This window comes from Podarcis pityusensis, assembly GCF_964106645.2.
Source record: "Podarcis pityusensis genome assembly, chromosome: 17".
Taxonomy (NCBI): Eukaryota; Metazoa; Chordata; class Lepidosauria; order Squamata; family Lacertidae; genus Podarcis; species Podarcis pityusensis.
The window spans coordinates 41,811,564-41,834,554 of NC_138042.1; the positions used below are offsets into that span (position 1 = coordinate 41,811,564).

At 45.6% G+C, this 22,991-nt stretch overlaps 1 protein-coding gene across 2 annotated transcripts in view; it reads left to right on the top strand.

The window, feature by feature from the left end:
• The first annotated feature begins 7,754 nt into the window (after window positions 1-7,754).
• GSK3B (glycogen synthase kinase 3 beta) overlaps window positions 7,755-22,991 on the top strand; it is a 65,936-nt gene continuing 50,699 nt past the window's right edge. Inside the window, exon 1 of one of the 2 annotated variants that reach the window (XM_080987195.1) lies at window positions 7,755-8,496. In XM_080987195.1, coding sequence (XP_080843321.1) covers window positions 8,409-8,496 — 88 coding nt within the window. In that variant the 5' untranslated portion in view covers window positions 7,755-8,408. The remainder of the gene's footprint in view (window positions 8,497-22,991) is intronic. The other variant, XM_080987196.1, reaches the window with a different exon arrangement.

Genomic DNA, 22,991 nt, shown 5'->3' on the forward strand with positions numbered 1-22,991 from the left:
GGTCGACTAAGTGGCAGCCTTCAGATAGGTTTCCAAATGGTCATTGCTGGTATAGCTATTGCTTGACCTACACATCACTGAGAGTAAAGAACGTATTCTGTCTCTAGTGACTGACCTGTTTCGCGTGCCTTGGCTTTGATCTTGCAATTAAAAAAATGAGTCATGAGGCAACAGGTTAAGTTGAGTTCTCCATGTTTACCAACAAAAATAGCTTGGCTTCTCATTCCTTTCATTAGTACATGACGATATTTTTTTCCAAATGAGAACCTCCTGATCTAATTGTCTGCAGCAACTTGGGGGAAGCTAGCCAGGTCTATAAATTTGGAACAATCTAGTGAAGAGGCTCATTCCATAAGTGGAGCCCCAGCTATTGAAGCATCTCAGTCCTAGTGATGAAGCAGCGAGCCAAGGTAGCAAGCATCTGAGTGACTAGAAGGTAAACACCATTCATTCATTAAATGCATAACATTAAACTAAAGTAAGGGTACTGTGTGTTAGGAACTAATAACACATGAGCTAAATTCTAGGGGTGAGAAGCCTGCAGAACCATTTTTTTTAGCTCTACCCTAGCAGGGAGGTCTTTGAGGGGCTACTGCAAACCAGAAACCTATATTAAATTCTAGTTTTGGAGACCAAAAAAAGCAAATCAGTGCTCCTGATTCTTCCTTTGCAGCCGTGGCTTGAACTTTTTTTGCACCTGCTCCAATATATAGGACACGGGGTGTAGAAACTGTGGGTGTGGCTTGTCAAAAATAGGTCAGTAGGCCAGCCTCTGAGTCCTGACAGGCCATCAGTGCGTAGGCAATTGCACACCACTGCCATAGATCTTTGGGTTTTCTACACACCAGCTGTTAAGTTCTTCACTTGACAGTATCAACTCACTTTTTGTAGGTCTGTATACTTTTGAATGAGCATCTATCAGGAACAAACCTCTTTTTCCCAAATAGGGGCTGGAAAAGACTGAAGCTGTCCTGATTCAAGAGTGTGTGTGCTCTGCTGGAAACTGCTGATATATGTTAGGGGCAGGGCTTGACCACCTTTTCCAGATCTTCCAGATACGGCCACCTTACTTAACTATTGAATTGAATAAAGTTTTCTTCTGGGTAATCCTAGGTTGTGTGTCATGTAATTCCATCAGAAATTTCTGAGGAGAGACAACCACTTACATGCCTCACAAAATACAGCTATCCTCTATCCTTAATTTGATATGTCTGGTCTAAAAAAGCCCAAGATCTCCTAAGAAGCAATGCATTACCCTAGACAGGAGAAATTCCTGCTCTGCACATCTTATTTGGGAAGCATTTACTGGGGTATGTTCCAGTCGTTCCAATGTAGGGGTGAAGTCTGAGACTGGTAGATCATTCAGCTTTCCCATGCTGACTGCCCAGTTGGTAAATGATCTTGTAAGCTGCTAAAGCCGAATGATGTAGCTGAGTTGCTATCATGACTTTCAGTGCATTTGTTCCCTTAAAATAATAGTCCAACTAAAGGTTCTGTTACAATGGTGAAATGTTTTCCATAGATACTGGTGACATTTCAGTATCTAGACTCTCTTTTCCCATCTAATAGCCCTGTTCTGGTTTATTTAAAGGTAAAGGAACCTCTGCAAGCTTGACTGGTGTCATGTACCACCTGTATATCATTTTCATAATATTCTCTCTTAGGGCATTACATGCCGTAAATTTCATACCTGTGGTCCACAACTGTTCCCAGTCAGCAAACATAATATTATGTCCAAGATCTTGTGCCCATTTAATCATAGCAGATTTCACCGTTTCATCCTGAGTATTCCATTTCAACAGCAAGTTATAATTTTTTGACAAAATCTTAGTTTTGGGTTCTAACAGTTCTGTTTCCAATTTTGATTTTTCCACCTGGAAGCCAATTTTCTTATCCAAATTGTATGCCTCCATTATCTGATAATAATGAAGCCAGTCTCGCACTTTGTCTTTTAATTTCTCAAAACTCTGCAATTTCAATTTGTCTCCTTCTTGTTCCAAAATTTCCCAATATTTTGGCCCTTTGGCCTCCATATTGAGCCTTTTCTGAGCCTTTGCTTCCATCGGTGACAACCACCTTGGGGTTTTGTTTTCAAGTAAGTCCTTATATCTTATCCAGACATTTAACAATGCTTTCCTGACAATATGGTTTTTAAATGCTTTATGTGCTTTAACCTTGTCATACCACAAATATGCATGCCACCCAAAAACATTATTAAAACCTTCTAAGTCCAAAATGTCTGTGTTCTCAAGAAGCAGCCATTCTTTCAACCAGCAGAATGCTGCTGATTCATAATAAAGTTTAAGGTCTGGCAGGGCAAATCCACCTCTATCGTTTGCATCGGTTAATATTTTAAATTTTATTCTAGGCTTCTTGCCCTGCCAGACAAATCTAGAAATGTCTCTCTGCCACTTCTTGAAACAGTCCATTTTGTCCAAAATCCATTTTGTCCATTGGAATCCGTTCCACTGGCAGATGGACCCCAGAGTATTTCATCTATAGTTCTACTGACAGTGCCTGCTATTTTGTCTGTGTTAGATAAAATCATGTTTAAATGGTTTATATAAAAGCTAGTAATAATATTGAGCCAATGAGCTAAAAGGGATGTAAACATCTTGATTCAGGAGGATGATAAGGACCAACCAGGATCCTGTGAATGGGCCCAAAATATTTATGATTTTTTAAAAAAATGCAGGAAAGCCATCTCGACCCAAGATTTTATCACTCTTCAATACTTTTATAATGGACTCTCATTGGCAGCATTGCCCTTTCTAAGAACTCTCTGTGAGCTGTTAATGGTTTGGGTAAAGTAGATCGCAGAAATGCTGCAATATCTTCTTCCCTTGGCTTTTCCCAGTGACACATAGTAAACAGCAAACGTACTAGCTATTTCTAGAGTGTTAAATAGCTATCAATGGTAGAGGATTTAACTGTAGAGACAATTATTGTATTAGTCTTTTGGAGAGCCCTTAAGCAAAGAGCCTATCTGCCCTTGTTCCTTTTTCATGGTAATCTTGCTTTAGAAAAAGGACTTTGGAGATACTATTATTTTCTATAATACTTTTAAAATCATACTGTTTGTATGGCTATACTTCTCTTCCAAATTTTCAGTTTTACTCATCCTTTGCGATCTGTTGTTTTCTTTCTTGTTTTTTCACGCTCAGTGTTATACAGATACATTTGCCTCTGATTATTTAAATGCATCCCATTCTATTAAAAAAACAATCGGGGTAGAGCACAGCAAGCAAAGCATGGAGAGTGGGGCTGGCTGCTGTTTTGGCTTTGTGTGTATGTCTACTTATAGTATCTCATGACTTCTTTTTTGCCTGTGCCTCAGGGCATTTTGGGGGTGAATCTGCCTGCATGACGAAGGTGAGTTGCCCCAGGCTCTCTGGGCGGCTTCCAACCTTTTTGCAGCTGGATGTTGGGCTCATGAACAGTTCTGAATGGATTTAGTTCTTATAGAGTTTTGTTTTACAGTGCTACCTCGGAACTCGAACAGCTCCGTTCTCGAATGTTTTGGCTCCCGAATGCCGAAAACCCAGAAGGAAACGCTTCCGTTTTTTTGGAACCCAAATGTGTGATGCGGCTTCCACTGAGTGCATGAATCTCTTGCAACCAATGGGAAGCTATGCCTCGGTTTTGAAACGTTTCGGAAGCTGAACGGGCTTCCGGAACAGATTTCGTTCGAGAACCAAGTTACCACTATAATGAATATCCTTTATAGTTTGATTTTACCTTCTAAAACTTGTGAGGCTCCCATTTAAAATGTTTCCCTCTATTTTCCCCAAGCTTATTTCCCATTTGGACCATTCTGGGTCCTATATATTGGGTTCTAGATACATCTTCCTCAGCTTTCCCCATCAGTCCACAGAAACCAGTTCCTTGGACCCCTGCTTGGATTGGTAGCTATAATCCCTTCCCTCCTTCTTTAGTCTTTAAGTTAAACTGCTATAAGACTGGGAATTTAGTAAGCTTTTAGTTTTAGGGGGGCTTAATAATATATATGCTTTATTGGCAGCTGTTTGGTTAATTCTAATTATTTGCCAATTGCAGTGAAACCCTCGCAGGGGCTGAGTCTTGGCACAAGCTCAACCATAGCCAATTTTCATGTCTGCCCTGAGTGTCAGTGTTAAGAGGTATAAATATGGGAGAGGATGCCTTCACAGCATGCTATAGCCCCACCCTAGCAGTAAAAGAATTGGGTGCTGCAAATGGGTGAGCAAAACATCAAAGGAGGAATTCAATGTAGCACCATGATCTCCCCATTCCTCCTCCCACATGTTTTGGGGCACATGGGGTAGGGCTGCCATACATCCAGAATTTCCCAGATGTTCACCAAAAATAGTGTCTGGGGGGAATTTTCAGAATTTGGTTAAAATGTCCAGGAAAATATTTGGCATATGGTAGCCCATAGTGTTGATTTTTGGGTGAGTTTCCTAAAAAATAGCTCAACAACTTTTGTGTCCAGATTTTCACTTTTTGAAATACGACAACCCCAGCATGGGGGACGAGCGGGAGGGGAGGGAAGCCCTGCTGCCTTAGCAGAAATTATTGTGCTAGAAATTCTGCTAGAAGGACTCATTAGCTGAATCTGGCCACAATATTTAACTGTATGAATGTGAGAATATTTTAGCAGTATTTCATGCTCCCCAAGGAAGCCTAATATTTCTTTTAGCTGCATGCTAGTAATTCTACTTTTTTCAGTGAGATTGTTTAAACCCAGAGCCATAGCTACGGGGAGGGGGTGTCTAGCCAGGTTTCTTACCCTGAGTGAAACCTCCAGAGGGGTGCCATTGCGGCTCCCAGCTTGTGATTATGCAAATGTGACCCAGGTGAAATAAAGCCTAGTTTCACCTCTGTTTAAACCTCTGAAGTTTAGAGACTGTACAGCCCCCAGTTATCCATAGAGTGAATGGCTAGTTTGCAAGAGCTCCATCAGGGATATTATAAAAACAATGAGTGATCCCTTCAGCTTTTTCACAGTAAAGAGTGCAAGGGTAGTTCCAAACTTGTAACCCAGGTGAATGGCATAAGCAAAGAATGTAAACACTACATCATGGAGGAATAAGACTGAAATCCTAGCCACATTACTTGGGAGTAAGTTCAGTGGGATTTGCTTTAGAGTAAGCTTGCATTAGATCAGATTCCACATTACTGTATATGGTATATACTGTATACGTGGGTGGCCCTGTGTTCTCTAAACCACTGAGGTCAGCGGTTCGAATCTGTGTGATGGAGTGAGCTCCTGTTGCTGTCCCAGCCCCTGCCAACCTAGCAGTTCCAAAGTATGCCAGTGCAAGTAGATAAATAGGCACCGCTGTGGCAGGAAGGTAAACGGAGTTTCCATGCACTCTGGTTTTCCATCATGGTGTTCCGTTGTGCCAGAAGCAGTTTAGTCATGCCGGCCACATGACCCGGAAAGCTGTCTGTCGATCAATGCCGGCTCCCTCGGCCTGAAAGCAAGATGAGCGCCACAACCCCAGTCGCCTTTGCCTGGACTTAACCATCCAGGCAAGGGACGCGGGTGGCGCTGTGGGTTAAACCACTGAGCCTAGGGCTTGCCGATCAGAAGGTCGGCGGTTTGAATCCCCACGACGGGGTGAGCTCCCGTTGCTCAGTCCCTGCTCCTGCCAGCCGAGCAGTTCAAAAGCATATCAAAGTGCAAGTAGATAAATAGGCACCGTTCTATCGGGAAGGTATCGTATTTTTTGCCCCATAGGGCGCACCTAGTTTTTTTGGGGGGGGGGATAAAGAAAAAAAATGATTTCCCCCCCAGGCGCGGGGCTGGGGAAGCCCAAGCTGGGGCGGGGGAAGCCCCCAGAACAGGCTGCTCTCCGCAAGCCGTGGGAGCCCGACGGAAAGTCGCGCCAGCTCCCACGGCTTGCAGAGAGCTGCCCGAAGCCTGGAGAACGCTTCTCAGCTCGCCCCGGGCTTCGGGATGCAGGCAGCTCTCTGCAAGCCTTGGGAGCTGGCGCGACTTCGCGCCGGGCTCCCACGGCTTGCGGAGAGCTTCCTGAAGCCTGGAGTGCGAGAGGGGTTGGTGCGCACCGACCCGTCTCGCTCTCCAGGCTTCAGCGAAAGCCTGCAGTCGCCCCATAGGACGCACACACATTTCCCCTTCATTTTTGGAGGGGAAAAAGTGTGTCCTATAGGGTGAAAAATACGGTAAATGGTGTTTCCGTGCGCTGCTCTGGTTCGCCAGAAGCGGCTTAGTCCTGCTGGCCACATGAACCAGAAGCTGTACGCCGGCTCCCTCGGCCAATAAGCGAGATGAGCACCGCAACCCCAGAGTCGGCCACGACTGGACCTCATGGTCAGGGGTCCCTTGACCTTTACCCATCCAGGCCCATATAGGAGCCTGGTGCAAGGACAGCATTTTCCAGATGCGGGGGCAGCAGGCTGGCATGGGGGGTACAGGGCAGGCCTGCTGCCTCTGGTGGCTCCCACTCCCTCAGCACCTGCCTCACGGTAGGGCCGGCCCGGATTAACCTCCTATGTCCTTTTGAATGTGCTTGTGTGGGAAAGGCGGTTCTGGGTTGGTTTTTTGTTCTTCTTTTGTATTTTGCTGTCGGGCCCCGAGACCTTCGGCTGAAAGGTGCCCTACGAGTTTCCTTATGAATGGCAGTTCTCTTTCGGGGCAGCCTCTGCCCGGCCGCTGGGAGGAGGAGCCGAGGGCCAAGGATGCTCGCAGCCGGCCCTCCGACGGCGGGGCGGCCCGGGAGGCAGCTGCCATTTGCGGCCGAAGAAAGAAGCCGCGGCCCCTCAGGAGGGAGCCAGGCGAGAGAGCCAGGCCAGGCCGCGCCCGTCACAGGAAAGGCAGCTCCGCCAATCGGAGCGCGCGTCAGAGGCGAGAGCGGGCCGGAAAGGAAGCTGGTTGGCGTTCCCAGGCCGCCTCAGCGCGGCCGCCCAATCACAAAACAGCACTTCAGGCGCGAAGAGCCAATCTGAATCCAGCCAAAGCCAAGTCTCCGCCCGAGCCGGGCGAGGCTTTTTCCTTTCCCTTCTTCTGCGCAGGGCGGAGCCAAGCTGGCCTTAGGCCCCACCCATTTTGCATCAGACGGTCTTCGGGCCCGTCCCACTCTCGTGGGAAACATCCTGTCGTCCCATTGGCTCTGCCGCAGCGACAATTTAGGGACACCGGCTTCCTATTGGATCCCGAAAGGGAAGGGACGGGTACACCCTTGGCTTCTTTTCGTAGCTCGTGTGTGATTGGCCGCCCTCGCGGAGCGGAGGAAGTTTCCTGTCGCCGTCGCTGATTGGTGGCGAGGTAGTGCCAGGAGGGAGGGCATTCCGCGGCAGCTCTCGAGGATTGGCGGCCCGAATCCTTTCGGGTCTGGCCAGCTTCGGCCGTTCGGTTTGGCATTCACGGAGCACACTTAGCCGGGTTGCGTAAGCGTGAGCAGGCTGCTTCCCCTCCCTCCTCCCCCTTTTTTGGTGTAGTATGGAAGAAAGCGCAGCGGCGCCTTTCGGAGCGGGACGCTCGTTCCGGCATTCTCGAAGGGCACTTAGGAAGGCTGCGTAAGCGCGGCTAGCCCTAGCAGCCCAGAGAGTACGGAAGCCGCCGCCGCCGCCGGAGCAAATCGCGAAGGAGGAACCGCCGCGGCCCCACAGCGCGCAGCGGACAAAGGAGCTCGGGCGAAAAGGCGGCGCCTCAGCCGGCCGGGCCGGGAGGAGCAGCAGCAGCAGCGCCGCCGCCGCCGCCGCCATGGCCCGCCCCGCCGCCCTCGCCGCCCGCCCGCCGCACTGCAGCGCCCTCCGCCTCCGCCGCCCCTCCGGCCGCCGCTCGCCCGCCTGGTGGGCGCTATGAGGAGAAGCAGCGCCAGGCCCGGCCTGTGTCCGCGCTGAGGAGAAAGGGCTCCCCTCACCCGCCGCCGCCGCCGCCGCCTCCCCTCCTCCTCCGCCTCCCGCCTCTCGTATTCCTCCGCCAGGCGGAGGGGCCAGGAAGAGTCCGCCCTTTCCCCGCGTCTCCCGGCGCCCCCGCCCCGGGGGGCCAGAAGAAGAAGAAAAGGGGGCGCCTCTTTTCCCCCTCAGCCGCCGCCGCCGCCGCCTCGTGTGACTGACTTTCCGCCGAGGAAGGACGGGAGGCGCAGCGCCCCGAGCAAGGCCGGCTCCGCTTCTCGCCGTCGGGGGGCGGCGACTGGATCGGGCAGGGTTGGGCCGCCGCCGCCGCCGGGAAGGCAGGAAGAGGATGGCGGCCCCCTCGCGATAAGGGGGGAGAGAGGGTCTTTCTGAGGGGGAGCCCCCCGTCCTCGTCTTTCGAAGGGCGGGAGCGGGAGAGCCTGGACCTGCCCGCCCGCCCGCCGCCTTGCTCCTTCCCTTTCGGCACCCGAGGAGGAAGAAGCGGAGCGCCGGGGCGCGAAGGGGAGTTGATCCGGCGCGAGCGGGGGGTGGCGAGGCGAGGAACCATGTCCGGGCGGCCCAGAACCACCTCCTTTGCGGAGAGCTGCAAGCCGGTGCAGCAGCCCTCGGCCTTTGGCAGCATGAAAGTTAGCCGTAAGTATTGATTTGCACCAATCTTCGTGGTTCTCCCTCTCCCTTGAACCCCGCATCTCTCGGCGGATGCCTCGGCTTCCTCTTGGTCCCCGGCAGCGCTGCCTCTCGCGAAGTGTCAGAGCCGGAGGAGGCCTGGCGGCGGCTCTGGAGGAGGCGGCTCTTCCTTTCTTGTCTCCGGGCTCCCTCCTCTCCCCACCCCCCCTGCGCGCACCCTTGCACTAGGCCCACCCTCCGCCTTCCATCTAGAAGAAAAAGCCAGCCTTGGCTTCTCTGCATTTCCTCCTGACCTAAAGTATTGCTTGATGCTTCTGCTAGATCCCTCTGTCTAGTTAGACTTCGGATCTGCATAGTGGCTTTTGTCAAGGATCAATTTACTTTGTTCACACAACCTTTAAGAAGTGATTAGATGTTGATCGACTCTCTTCATATTATTTCAGGTTTTCTTATATTTTTTGCCTTTTTTATGAGGGGTGCCTTCTAATGGCGAGGGCCTTGGTTCCATTTGATCTTATACACCACTGTTTCATACACCTGAACAATGATTGATTTCTTTATGCCTATAGCTAATGGAACTTCCTGGTGAACTATCACTTCTCAAATCGTTTAAATCAAAATGTGTGTGGTATTGTAAAACTTACTACAAATAGAACTTCAAATTTGTTTTAATCCAGCTGCTTTCAAAGAACTCGTATTTATGGATGTAGCTTGTATTTAAAAGGACTTTGTGGTTAGCTCCATTGTAGGACATGGTTTTTATAATAAGGCTCTAATCTGGCTACCTTTTTATGGACCTGAAAAAGTCCCTCCCCACCCCCAAGGCTGCAGTCCTAAAAACACTTGCTTGGGATTTTATCTGAGCATGCAATAATATGGCCTTGTAGTAAGGATTATTGTTTGGCAGAAATTTTATGGAATATTTATCCATTAATTTCTGAAATGTTTGTCACAGCAAATAAATGTGTAAGAATGTTGGACAGGAGGAGGCGGCGGCCTTCAGAACCAAGCCAAAAAAAGCTCACCAGACTGCCAGGTGCCTGACAGCCCTGCAGTTCTTGAAGGACCATGCAACAAGCACAACATGTTTATCAGGCTCTTGTTTTTTTTGTTTGATTGGTTATGAGTTATGAAGACCTGGGCCACGGGTTCAAGTTGTAAACAGTCTTAATTTAATGCCTTGAGTGTCAGTAGTACTTGTAAAAATGTAGAATATAATTGACACATGTTGGGTGCTTTAGATAATATACTTTTGGTGTTACAAAACTTACTTATTTCAGAAATACTAGACACATTGCCTGTGTTTTACTTCTTTTCATGTAAAAAGCATTGAGAGGTTGCAGCCCATTCATCAAAGCTTTGTTGACCACATAACTTTTAACTGTGTGACAACACAGCATATTAAGACTTGGAAGTGTTCATTTTTAATTCTGTGGGCGATTCTTTGATCAGTTTTGAGGTATTCTTGGAAGAAATGTTAGTTGACCACAAATTTTAGAATTAAACATTTTTTAAAAACTATTATTAATCAGTTTGCAGAGCTGTGGTGTTGGTTTTTTAGAGTTGCTATATTATTTATTTGGAATCCTAGAACAACATGACAGTAACAGTCAATCCTGTACTGTATGTGTCTATTCAGAAGTAGACCCTATTTGACACATCTAAGAGAGATGGAGAACTTGTGAACCTGCATAATGTTACTGAACCACACCTCCCATCATCCCTGACAGCAGCCATGCTGGCTGGGACTGATTTGAATCGGAATGTGCTTAACAGAATTTATATACTGCTTGGTTATAAATAAAACCTCTAAGTGATTTACAAAATCCAACAACATCTGGAAGGTCACAGATTGCGTCGTAAGTTACATACTGATTTTCAAGATTGTTTTAAATTTCACAGTGCTGTATTAAAATTCTCTGGGTAAAACTATACATAAGGCAAATGTGAGGTTCCCTGTATATCTCATCACAGTAATGCAGGCTGGGGTTTGTACATAAGTCATTCCTAGGGAAAAATCAGGATCAGGGGTGTCTAACCTTCCTTGCCATAATTCTTGTCCTGGTTGTGTGTTCTGCAATTCTGTGATAGAGCAGTAGTGGGAAACCTTTGGCCTGTGGGTCTAATTATGCCTGCCAGGCCTTTCACATTTGGCCCATCAGGCTATTTCAACTAAGTCACGTCCACCTGCCCTAACCTGATGTCATGTATGATGTCAGGTCTGGGGCAGGTAAGGGCGGGGCTTGGCAGAAGGGGTGCTTGCAGGCATTACTGATTAGCTCATTGGCAGGGCTTGCCAAGGCTCTTTCACAGTGCAGGGCAAGCTAGCAGTGTCAGTGTGGCTTCTGAAGAATTCTAAAGTGCTGTTTTCTGTGGTGCTTTGAATTGGGTTTTGGAAAATCCAACAATCAGCCAATTGTCATATTTTCAGAAGCCCTGCTCAAAGTGCTGTGCAAAATAGCAGGCAAAAAAGGTCACCTCGTGTTATTACGATGTCAGGCAATTGACAGGTGAGCTACCTGTCAAACTTGGCCTGTGCAGAGGGGGCCGGGGCGGGGAGAATAACAATCTGGTTCACCAGTCTGGAGTGGTTCCCCATCCTTGTGGCAGAGAGATGCCATCCATTGATGCCCCCCCATTAATGATACTTAGTAAGCATATCAACAAACTAATAGTTCTATTAGTAAGAAAGATTTTTAAACTGTTTGAGCAGCCCAGGTTGTGATGGATGCCTCTTTAAATTGCCACATGCAATTTTTTAAACACTTGCTTTGATATATATTTTTTAAAATTTGCTATGTAATTAATTTGTGACATTCTTCAAATATAGGACTGTAATGTTTAATCAAGTTATTCAGTTATTAGTGGGCACCACAAATCTTAGTGGTATTTTAATTTAAAGCAGAATGGGATTTGTATATTGTTGAGCATCCTAGTGAGTCTGGACTTGACTCTCTCTGAGTTTAAGGTTATTTCTTTATTCTTTTAGTGCCTTTTATCTAGAAGAACTTGGAAGCACCTAGAGACTTGGAAGCACAGTCACATTGAGGCGACATTGGAGGGTCTAAATCTGCTAAAACCTATTGGCTAACAGATTTTGTGGATCTGGCTGTTATTAATTGATTTCACCCCATGCAGAAATCAGTGGTTTTTGAGGTAGAAAAGAGTAACACTTTATATCACTTTTGACACCAGATAATATGAGGGCCTTGGGATATATCTAGCTCTGTCTTCAGGTGAAATTGGACTACTCCACCTTTTGATACAGTATTTGCCTTTAGTTCTAAAGAGAGGAACATCCCACTTGCTCAGTCACCTACTAGGCTGATCAAAGCACAGCATGGTTTGACCTGTGCCTTTCTATTTCAGTTCTTGTTTAAGAATGAGGAAAATAACTTTCATTTGTGCCATAATCCTATATTTTAGTTACAATTCTGTTCTTTGACTGCTGTTGCTTACATAGCCAAAATGACAACACAGAAGAGGGAGGTATGAACAGATTTGGGGAAACGAAGGTTTGCAGAAGCATAAACAAATCTTTAGAAAAAACCCTCATCCCTTCTCCGCCTCCCAAAACAATCTAATGAAGACCGAAGATGCTCATTGTCTATGGAATGCTGACTGACTTGAGGAGTGAGGGAAATTTGAAAACTGGATTTGAGAGCTGCTCAGAGAGATGAAATAAAGAAATCCAATACATTAGCTGAGATTGAGTACTTGTGTACCCCCCTCCAAAAAACAGCCCAATGAGTCTTGTGCTTGCTCAGTACCCATGGAATGCCGATTGACCATAGAGAAGGAAAAAATGGGTGGGAAGGGAAATGGAATGACTGGAAAAGGAGGATCAAGGAAGAAACACAAAGATGTATGCTGTAGCAATGGGTTTTCCTGCACCAGCAGGGATTTGGACCAGATGACCTTTGAGGTCTTTTCTAGCTTGATGGTTCTAAATAAAGAAAGGTTATAGAAAACAGTCTCATTGTTTGGGTAGGTCGTTTCCTGGTTCACAATAAGCTATTTTTAAATGTCTATGGGAGAACTGCACATAGAAATCAATGTAGAAATCCAAGCTTTTATTTTAGTTGGGACCTGACATTTGTGTGTCTAGTCCCCTCCAACCCCCCCCCCCCATGAAGCGGGGAAAAGCCCTCAAACCATTGAGGTCTAAGCATACTTGGTGCAGAATGTGAACTGACTGTGGGACATGATGGAGTGGCAGAATGGAATGGCTGAACAGAAGCACTCAACACTGCAGCATTTTCGTTGCAGGATTTTACTGGTGTCAATGCATGGGCAATCCTTCCCTAGCCATCCTATGGCAGATCTGCCTTGGTCCTTATTTCTGATATATCTGGCTCCTACATATTTTTCTTTACCACTTCGTCAGTTAGTTGTTCTCAGTTTTCCTTGATGAGATTTATATAGAAGGTAATGGCTTTCCGTGTACCATGGATCTTCTCTGTAAAATTCTTATTACCTCTTACGCTTTATACAGTCAGTCAGCAAGATATGGTATCTGAAGAAGCATGCATGCACACGAAAGCTCATACCAATAACGAACTTAGTTGGCCTCTTAAGGTGCTACCCGAAGGATTTTTTTCATTTTGTTTCGACTACGGCAGCAATACAATACATAAAATGTGGATTACCATTCAATATTTCTTTGTAGTCACTGTATGACTGAATCAGAATAGGTTTCCTTTTTGAGTCTTCAACCAGATCACTTAGGTTTTAGTTGGAGGCATGTTTTCTAAGGTGAGTGGCAGTTGTGTGTGTTGATTTGAACCTCAAATAAATGTCAGACCAAACAATGCAATTATGTATTTAAGATTGTTCTGATAATTCGCATGGCCCTAATACCCAGGATTATTAAGAATAATAGTAATACCAAGTCCCAAAATACATACAAAACTACTGATAATTCCTACCAAATGACAGATCTGAAAGTTCACATAATTCACATATCCAGAATCAAATATCCAAATTCTGTGGCTAAGATTCTTTGTCTGGCATAAAGTTTTAAGTGAATCCTGAGCAGTCTATACGAGTCCCCACATTATAAAGTAAAGGCCAATCTACATGAAAAAAATCTGAACAAATATAAATCGCTTGCAGTTTTAAAATCTTACAAACAAGGAGTCAAACAAAGGAAGCAATCTCAAAAGAACTCAGGTCAGTCTAAATCTGATTTGGTGCCACTAATTTTTTAAAGATATATATTTGGTAACAGAAAGGCTTAAATGTTTTAAAATTAGGTTTGCAGAAACAAATCAGCATATATTCTGTAAATAAATTAAAAGTGCCCTTTTGTCTGTTAATAAACCAAGGGAATAGATCCATTTCTCCTATGTGCAATATGCATTTAATTAGCTGTTTCTGCAATTTCTACTATTGATTTGGTATAAAATGGATTGTCTTAAAAATACTGTGTATACTGATAGTATATTACTTTATATTGTGGATAATGTTCTTTTCTGTAACAAAAGCTTTTCATAAATGTAGGAGTGTTGCTTACCACAAAGTCAACGCAGAGCAATCCTGTGCATGTTTTCTTGAAAGCAAGATCCACTGGCTATGATTGTATAGTCTCACATCTCTGCTTATGAATGCATATGAAGGAGCCTAAGGGTGTGCATGCACCCCCTTGTTAGAAAGCATCTTATTCTGATTTGAACTTATGGGTCACTTTTTAAAAAACCCAAAAAGTCACTCAAAGCAACTTAAAGCATACATTAAAAGCAACGTACAACTGAAATGGAGTAAAAGCTAGAGAGTAAGACATCCAATCCACTGAAGGGGGGCACAGATAATTAAAAGTCAGAAGCCCAATGGAAAAGAGTTTTTTGCCTGATGCCTAAAAATGGGTAATGATGGCACCAGGTGTGCTTCCCTGGGGAGAGTGTTCTGTAAATGGGAAGCAACTGTTAAGAAGCCCAGTTCCCATGTTGCTACCCTCTTCACTTCCCTCGGACAAGACACATAGAGAAGGGCCTTAGATTATGAGCATAGTCTTTGTTAGTTCATGTGAGGAGAGGTGGCCCCTGAGGTATTGGGGTCCTGTGCTGCATAAGGGTTAACAGGTCAAAACTAGCATCTTGAATTGATCCTGGAAACTAATTAGAAGCCTGTGCAGTTGTGCTAGAACTGGTGTTACATATTTAGACTGTCTGGTCAGCAATTTGGTTGCCAGATTCTGCGCCCATTGCAGTTTCTGAACAGTCTTCAAGGCAACCCATACTTTGGCAAAATAGGAAACCATAGTTAACTGAAAACTTCCTAATTTGTTTGCTGTCTTGCACAAAGTGGTTGCATGTGTGTCCAGAAGTCTCATTCATATTTCAGCAATATATGATATAAATAATCCAATTCTGGCCATTGTGTTCAGTGGAGGTTACAGCTAGGAATATGTAATAAGCATTGTGGCCTTCCTAAGTGTAAATGCTGCCACTACACTCATTGTTACAAAAAGAGGAATGAAAACCACATGAAATGTCACTATTCAACACGTTCATGTAATTGGTAGGGATGAGCAGTTTTCAGTGCATAAAGTCATAATGTCTCTTCAGTAATGTAATTTGAATGATCCAATTGAATCTCTGAGTCGTCATACACTCCACATTAAATTATTTTCATACTCATACCTGTTTTATATATTATAAAACTATCATTCATTTTTAGGTTGATATTTTCTGTGAACTGCCCTGAGACCTCCGGGTATAGGGCAGTATATAAATTCAATAAAAATAATAATTCAAAATTTATTTGCACCCTTTTTCACACTGAATGTGACTGAATGAAAATAGGCTTTCCTCCTGTGTCTTGCTTGGGATAGACGTTACTGTTGCCACTTTAAAACAGGTCACTTTAGATTATTCTCACATTAGGAGACATTTCAAGGAGTGGCACACATCTCTGCTGGTCTTCACTAGCCTGGTTGCTTCCTCTTGATTGCCTCATGACTCTTAAATCCTTCAAGTCATTAAGATAAATAGCCATGTATCATCTTGAGGTCTTAAAAGTGGTTTCTCCTATCTGTGAGTGATCTGTATTTCTGCAGGCAAAGAAAGCAACCTGTTCGTCTCTTGTTTTCAGCGCCAATTTATGAATGTTTACTTCGAAGAAGGTTCTACCATGTTTTGGGGGCTTAACTCCCACCAAAGGCTGCATAAGAAGGCGGCCTATATTCTCTTGGACCGTTCATTGATACAGCTAGGTCTTCTCACCTTCTACTTCCAAAATCAGCCATGTCTCTCACAGAAACGTTCTAAAATGTATACACTGGCTACCATCTTGTCCTGCTACCCAGCACGCTTGTCTGTACTTCTGAAATCTTTTTATTTGCCCATGCAACCATAATTCTGCTCATATTTCCTGTTACCTCCTTGTGACAGTTGCTCCTTCATTTCTGCCACCTGCAACTACCTGAAAGTTTCCTTTTGTCTTAAATGGTGGTGGCAGGGATGTGAATTATTTCATTCTAAATCAGTTGAGTCACAGGAGAGAAACAGATTCTGGGATTATTGTTTCTGGAAGGGGTGGCTCGCTTTAACTCTTGCTGTCTTCCCCGAGACCCCTTGGCCAGGCAGTCTCAATTTCTCCCTTACCTCAAGGCCAGATTGACAGAAAGGAAACACAAAAGCAGGTGAAATGCCCCTGAGGATGCTGACTTAGCTGTTGAATACGCACTTGGTTTTCCCTTGGAACAGTTGACTGCAAAAGTTCTGATTTTATGGTGACATCTCGCTGCTTACTCTAATTTTGTATTTGGGGTATGAAAAAGTAGACTCTTTCCAGCAGAGTACCCTCTTTTTGTTGTCTAGCTGTGTTTTAAAACATGCTGTGCAATGCATAGTACTGGCCTCACTCTTGCTTCTTCATTGCGCATGTGGGCGGACAGCACTTGGAAGTTGCAGTTGAGTCAATTTTGATATTCCATTCTCTCCACTTCCTTGGGCATAAGTACCACTGAAGTCTTTAAGAATTACTTTGGAGCAAACATGCATAAGATCATGTTAAGAACAATTTTTTAAATCAATACAGTAAGGGTAGGAAGAATGGGGACGCTCAGTGTTAGAGTGCACACTCTGCATGCTTCTCAGTTTCGGTCCTTGGCGTCTTTGGTTAAAAAGATTAAACAGCAGGTGATGGGAAAGATTTCTGCCTGTGGCCATTAAAAACCACTGCCAGACAAAGTAGACCAGGGAAAGCCAATATGGCACCCTGCAGGTGTTTTGGATTACAACCCATTGGCTCCACCCACCATGGCCGGTGATCGTGGATAATGGTTGTAAGCCAACATGATACCTCCAGATGCTGTGGACATAGCTGGAGTAGGCAGTATTGGGCAGATGGGTTGGGGTCTGACTTGAAAAAAGGCAGCTTCATATATGGGGTAGGAGAGAAAGAAAGTGAGAAATAATGTGATAGCTGTTTGGATTATTAAGTTAACATGGTTACAACAGAAGCTATCAAATGGGATTAGTCTCCAGGGAGACAATGTATTCCCAAATTATGATGAAATTTGTGTTTTGAAATACAGTGGTGCCTCGCAAGACGAAATTAATTCGTTCCGCAAGTTTTTTCTTCTTGCGAGTTTTTCGTCTTGCGATGCACGGTTTCCCATAGGAATGCATTGAAAATCAATTAATGCGTTCCTAGGGAAACCGCTTGCCAGGCTGGCGGTGCGGAGAAGGGCTTTTCTCCCCACCGCAAGCCTTCAGGACAGGTACGGGAACAGAGGGGAAGGCGCGCAGCGCTTTCCCTCTGTTCCCGGGGCTTGCGTGGGAGGAGGGTTTTTCCTCCCCACCGCCAACATTCAGAACAGCATTCTGAATGTTGGCGGTGGGAAGGAAAACCCTCCTCCCACCCCAAGTCTTCAGGAAAGCCATCCGATGCCGGGCGGCGGGAGAAGGTGTCCCCGCCCCCCCGCCCGGCATCGGAGCTTCGTTCCGATGCCGGGCGGCGGGAGGAGGCGTTCCCCCCCCGCCCGGCATCGGAGCTTCGTTCCGATGCCGGGCGGCGGGAGGAGGCGTTCCCCCCCCACCCGGCATCGGAGCTTCGTTCCGAAGCCGGGCGGCGGGAGGAGGTCCGAGGACAGTGGGGAAGACGCGCTGCACTTCCCCGCTGTCCCGGAGATTTCCCTATGGGCTGTCGTCTTGCGAAGCAAGCCCATAGAGAAATTCGTTTTGCGAAGCGCCTCCAAAACGGAAAACCCTTTCGTCTAGCGGGTTTTCCGTCTTGCGAGGCGTTCGTCTTGCGGGGTACCACTGTAATGTATTTGTATTTAGTTTGCATGGAGTGCCATTTCATCACTACAGACTGTCACAGCATCCAGCTACCAACTGTTTACACAGGCTTAGGACAGTTTTTGTTTATATTCATTACTTGTTACAATTTTCGCCTTCATTATTAACATTTTGGATTGTATTTTCCTGAGCTTGGAAGAGGTCACTGTTTGCTTATATTACTCTATGCAGGGTTGCTACATAATTATTAATACTTTCAATCTAAACATGCTTACCGTATTTTTCGCTCTATAGGACGCACCTTTTCCCCTCCAAAAATGAAGGGGAAATGTGTGTGCGTCCTATGGGGCGAATGCAGGCTTTCGCTGAAGCCTGGAGAGCGAGAGGGGTCGGTGCGCACCGACTCCTCTCGCTCTCCAGGCTTCAGGAAGCTATCCGCAAGCCTTGCAACCCGGCGGGAGGTCCCGCGGGCTCGCAAGGCTTGCGGGCAGCAGCCTGCAACCCACAAGCTTGGGGGACAGTGGGGAGGCGCAAGCTTGCTTCTCCCCATCGCCAGCCCCACAAGCTTGGGGGATAGCGGGGAGGCGGAGTGCCGCCACCCCGCTATTCCCGGACCTGGTCTGGAGGCTGGCGGGGGGGAGAAGAAAGCTTGCTTCTCCACATCGCCAGCCCCACAAGCTCGGGGGACAGCGGGGCAAGCCGCTGCCCCACGGAGGCTAGAGAGGCTGTCCCTGAAGGCAGAAGAGGGAGACGGAGCGCTCCGTCTCCCTCTTCTAGCTTGAGGATGGCTGCGCAAACCTGGGGGGGGAAATAAAAAATTTTTCCTTGATTTCCCCCCCAAAAAAACTAGGTGCGTCCTATGGGCCGGTGCGTCCAGTAGGGCGAAAAATAAGGTATATCAAAAACCTTTACAGTTCCTGATGACTTCAAGGTGATTCATTGGTGGAAATGAAAGGTGATATTCAACTAAGTTGTTACATGCATGGAATGATGTTTGCTTGCACGCCTGGGACTTCTTTCCTCTCGTCCCTCTATCTGCCCCCTGTGCCCCCCATTTGCTCTGGAAGGCTGGGGGAACCCACAGAAAAGGTTTAGGGGACATTCAGCCTTATGGGGGGGAGTCTTGTTGCACGAGTGGACCTCATTATGTGCATGCATTTAGTGTTATGCTGAATGCCACCCTTTATTTTAAAATTAGGGCTGCAGCTTTAATTGATGAATCAAAATGATGAATGAAAGTTCTTGACCCAATTGTTAAAAAAATTTATGCTCCCAGTCCTCCGTTGATGATGCTTTTTTGAGGTGAGCTACTGTAGCCAGGCTACTGCGGGAGGCAGTGGAAGACAGAAGTGCCTGGCGTGCTCTGGTTCATGGGGTCACGAAGAGTTGGACACGACTAAACAACAACAACACTGTAGCCAGGCAAAACCCCCCCCTCCATAATCATGAAATGGGAGGTTGCAAGGGTCACTAGGGCACTTTCCCATTTCCTATGGGAGGTGTGCCTGGAGGAGGAAGTTGAATGTTAACTCACTTATGCTTGGAGCCATGGGGTCTAAAAAGGAACATATGAACAAAGGTCCATTTAGTCCAACGTTTTGTTCCTGCAGTGGCCAACCAGATGTGTGTGGAAAGCCTGGAGGCAAGACATGAGTGCACAAGCATTCTTCCACTCCTAATCTCCACTCCAGCCATTGGTATACAGAGCCATATAGTCTCCCATAACGGTAGTCACTGATGATAGCTTTATTCTCCATGGATTTGTCTAAACTTGTTTTAAAGCTGTCTAATTTGGTGGCTGTCATTGCATGTTGTGCTAGTGAATTCTATACTATGCTCTGTGTGAAGAAGTATTTCTTTTTTTCTGCCCTCAATCCTCCCACATTTAGCTTCATTGAATGGCCCTCAGTTCTAGTATTATTGAGAACATTCTTCACTCTTCCCTTTCTCCACACCTTGCAGAGTTTTATGCGTCTTTTATTATGCCCCCTCCCTATTTACTCACATCCCCCCTCAAACTAGAACCCCTCCAAATGTAATGTTACCTCACAGGAATGTTTTCCCAGCTCCTTGATAATTTCAGTTGCCTTTTGCTGAACTTTCCCAACTTCGCAATAGCCTTTTTTGAGCTGAGGCAGTATATAGTATATAGTATTTCAAGCATTATGATATTGTCTGTTTCCAATGATGGAGAGCATTTGGTATCGACCTTTGGAGCAGTGAGATGTTTGCTGATGGGAAAAGAAGGAGAAAGTGACAGTTTTGACTAAAAAAAATCTGATAATGTGTGGAGATGAATATCTGGTGACTGCCACTAAGTTGACCACCTGAGGTAGGAACCTTGTGTTCAGTACTGGAAAGGAACAGGATTGCCCTTCCTTCTGGAGATATTGTTGCAAAAGTTTCTTTTTAAAACTGCTACAGTATGTGTTGGATCAAGGGAACTCATCACTAAGAGGGCTTAGGCAGAGAAAATGTGGAGAAGACTTCTAATTTCAAAACGCAGGGAAGGGACTTCTACGGTATATGTCTGCCAGTTATGTCAATGGTAGCATCAAGAAGAAGCATTTGAAGCTACCATAGCATCCATCCAGGGGTCTGCAAATTTGGACCCTTTTTTGTATCATATTGGCTCATCCTTTTCAGTTTCCCCCCCAATGTGCTGGCATTCTATAAATATATGAGTGGGTTGATAAAGCAGTTCAGTTCAGTCCAGTCGTGTTGATTATAATGAAAGATCAAGAAACTATAAAGTACTTGTGTGGCAGTGATCACATGTGTTTTACTGTTTGGCCTGACATCAGCATCAAGAATATTCATGACAATCATGGTCACTCATGATACAATATGTAAGGAAGGGATTCATCTGTACTTCTAACTGGATGTCATCCTACTCAGGGCACTGTCAATAAAAGGAGGCTTACTATCTCTCCTCCCTGACAATGAGCCACATCAAGGGGACAGAGAACATTCAGGTGGACTGGCTGAGCAGAGCACTGCTAATGCCTGGGCTGTAGTACCTCTGTAGACAGATATACAAGAAAATGTGGCACAAAATGAAGTGAAACCATTCACATCTGACTCAGACCACCAACTCAGAAGATGCTTCATCAGATTCCCATCCCACATGGTGGAAGGGATGGATGCCTTTCATCTGACCCCCTTACTTGCAAGTTTGCTAAAGAAAATATGGCTGGAGAAGACAGAATTCATTCTAATGGTACCTGCAATGCCTCAGTGCCATTTTAGCCAAGTCAGCTGTGGTTCTCAGATATATTGTGTCTGGTCATAGTGCTACCATGGACTCTGCCAGCACATCAGGAGCTGCTCAAACATCCACTCAGTATGGCTGAACTTGACCATTTGGAAGACCACCGGGAAAAGACTCACAAAGGGGTGGATTTCTGGACTATAATCCCAGCATTTTTTGCCTCCCACAAACCAGTCACCCCTGTGGTTCTACCTGGGAGACCTTCTTATGCTGGTACAAGAAGAAACACAAAAGCTCTTCCAAAGTGCCACTACCAGAAATTGTACTGTTCCTACAAGATGGGTTCAAATTGGGTCTCAAACCAAACATGTTGAAAAGACAGGTTTCAGCATTGTCCTCGATCCTATCTAGATGTTCATCGGCTCACATCCTTACCTCAAGCAGTCCGTGATACAACATAGGTTCCCAACATGGGATCGACATACTGTCATGATGGTCTTACAACACCTACTGTTCAAGCCCCTGAAGAAGGTGCCACTCTGATTCCTATTGTTCAAAGTGCTGTTCTTGGTTTCTGTGACCTCAGGAAGACTCATGTCTGAACTTGGGACCTTGTCCATCTTAAAAGAATTGTGTATAATCTATAGAGATCTTGTAGTATAATGGACTGATGTTAACCTTTATACCAAAAGTTAACTCCACATTCCACAGGACCTTATAGATCTGACATCATCATTATTAAAATTTGAATACCCTGTTTCATCTGAAGATCACAAAGTGGTTCATAACATAAAATACAAAATGAATACACAGCAAGCCTCTTCATTCATCCCTTTGTGGTATACTGGAATGCTATGCAGTAGTGCCTAGTCATAGTTTTCCATTTTTTTGAACTGGAAAACTATGATTGCCAGCTTCAAGACAAGCAAAGATCCTGGGGTCCGTCCCCCCCCCCCCAATCAAGTGGACTATAAGCAAACTGTGGTTTGAAATTTGTTTTAAGATTTGGGCTTGTTCCTCAATTGTAGCCCAGACTTAGAAACTCAAATATATATGCTAGGTGCCAAATGATTCCTTAAGCAAGGGTAACAGTTGCAAAAATGGAATGCCTAGTTGCCATTTTTGGGCAAGACATTTTCAGTATGACTTTTTGGTTTCTAAAATTCATTCTGATTGTGCAGATAAAATATAACTGATAGAATTCTCCCGATGGTGGAGATGTCAGGGGCCATCCTGGTGACCAGGCTTCTTCACTTGGTCACAAGTGGTTGATAGCCAGATGCACACAGTGGGGGGGGGGCAGAGAGTAGGTGGGGCGGGGCTGGCGCACATCCTGGGGGTGTGACGCGCTGCCCGCAGGGGCGGGGCACGTCGCCTGCAGGGGCATGGCACCCAGTGCGTGGGGCGGGTCAGCCTCAATGGCACCCCACTGGGATCGCGCTGCCGGGGGCGGTGTGCTCCCCCTGCACTCCTCTTCCTCTGCCAGTGGATGCACATCCGCCTGGCTAATTCCTAACACTGCTGTAGCCACATTTCCCCATAGTTAGACAAGCATAGAATTATTAATAATTAGAATATCCCTGGTTTAATCATAGTTTGCCTGAAGAGCAAAAGCCTTGTTCATCTTGTGGATTATTAAGATATGGTTGTCTCAATGAAGCCATAGTCATTTTATAATCTATGCTGTTTGCAACAGTTTACTTCACATAAAGAAGTGAGTTTTGCTTAGGGATTTTGTTCTGTATTTAGCCTGTAAAAGATGTCAGAATGTCTCATAAAGTATGATCTGAGAATAACTGATCTATATAGCTTTGAATCTGAGGAAGTGTAAAACCAACTGCCTTCACTAAAGTGGTTAATTTTGAATAGTGAAATTGCTTGAGTGTGGCCTGAATGGCAGGAATAGGCTGACCCTACAATTTTAGGGTCTGCTTTTTCTCCCTTTCTGGAATTCCCAAGATCCATTGATTGGCATGTATTTAAATTTACAAAGCAAAATTTTTTAAGATTTCTTCACAGTTAAAACATAAATTGATCCTGAATAT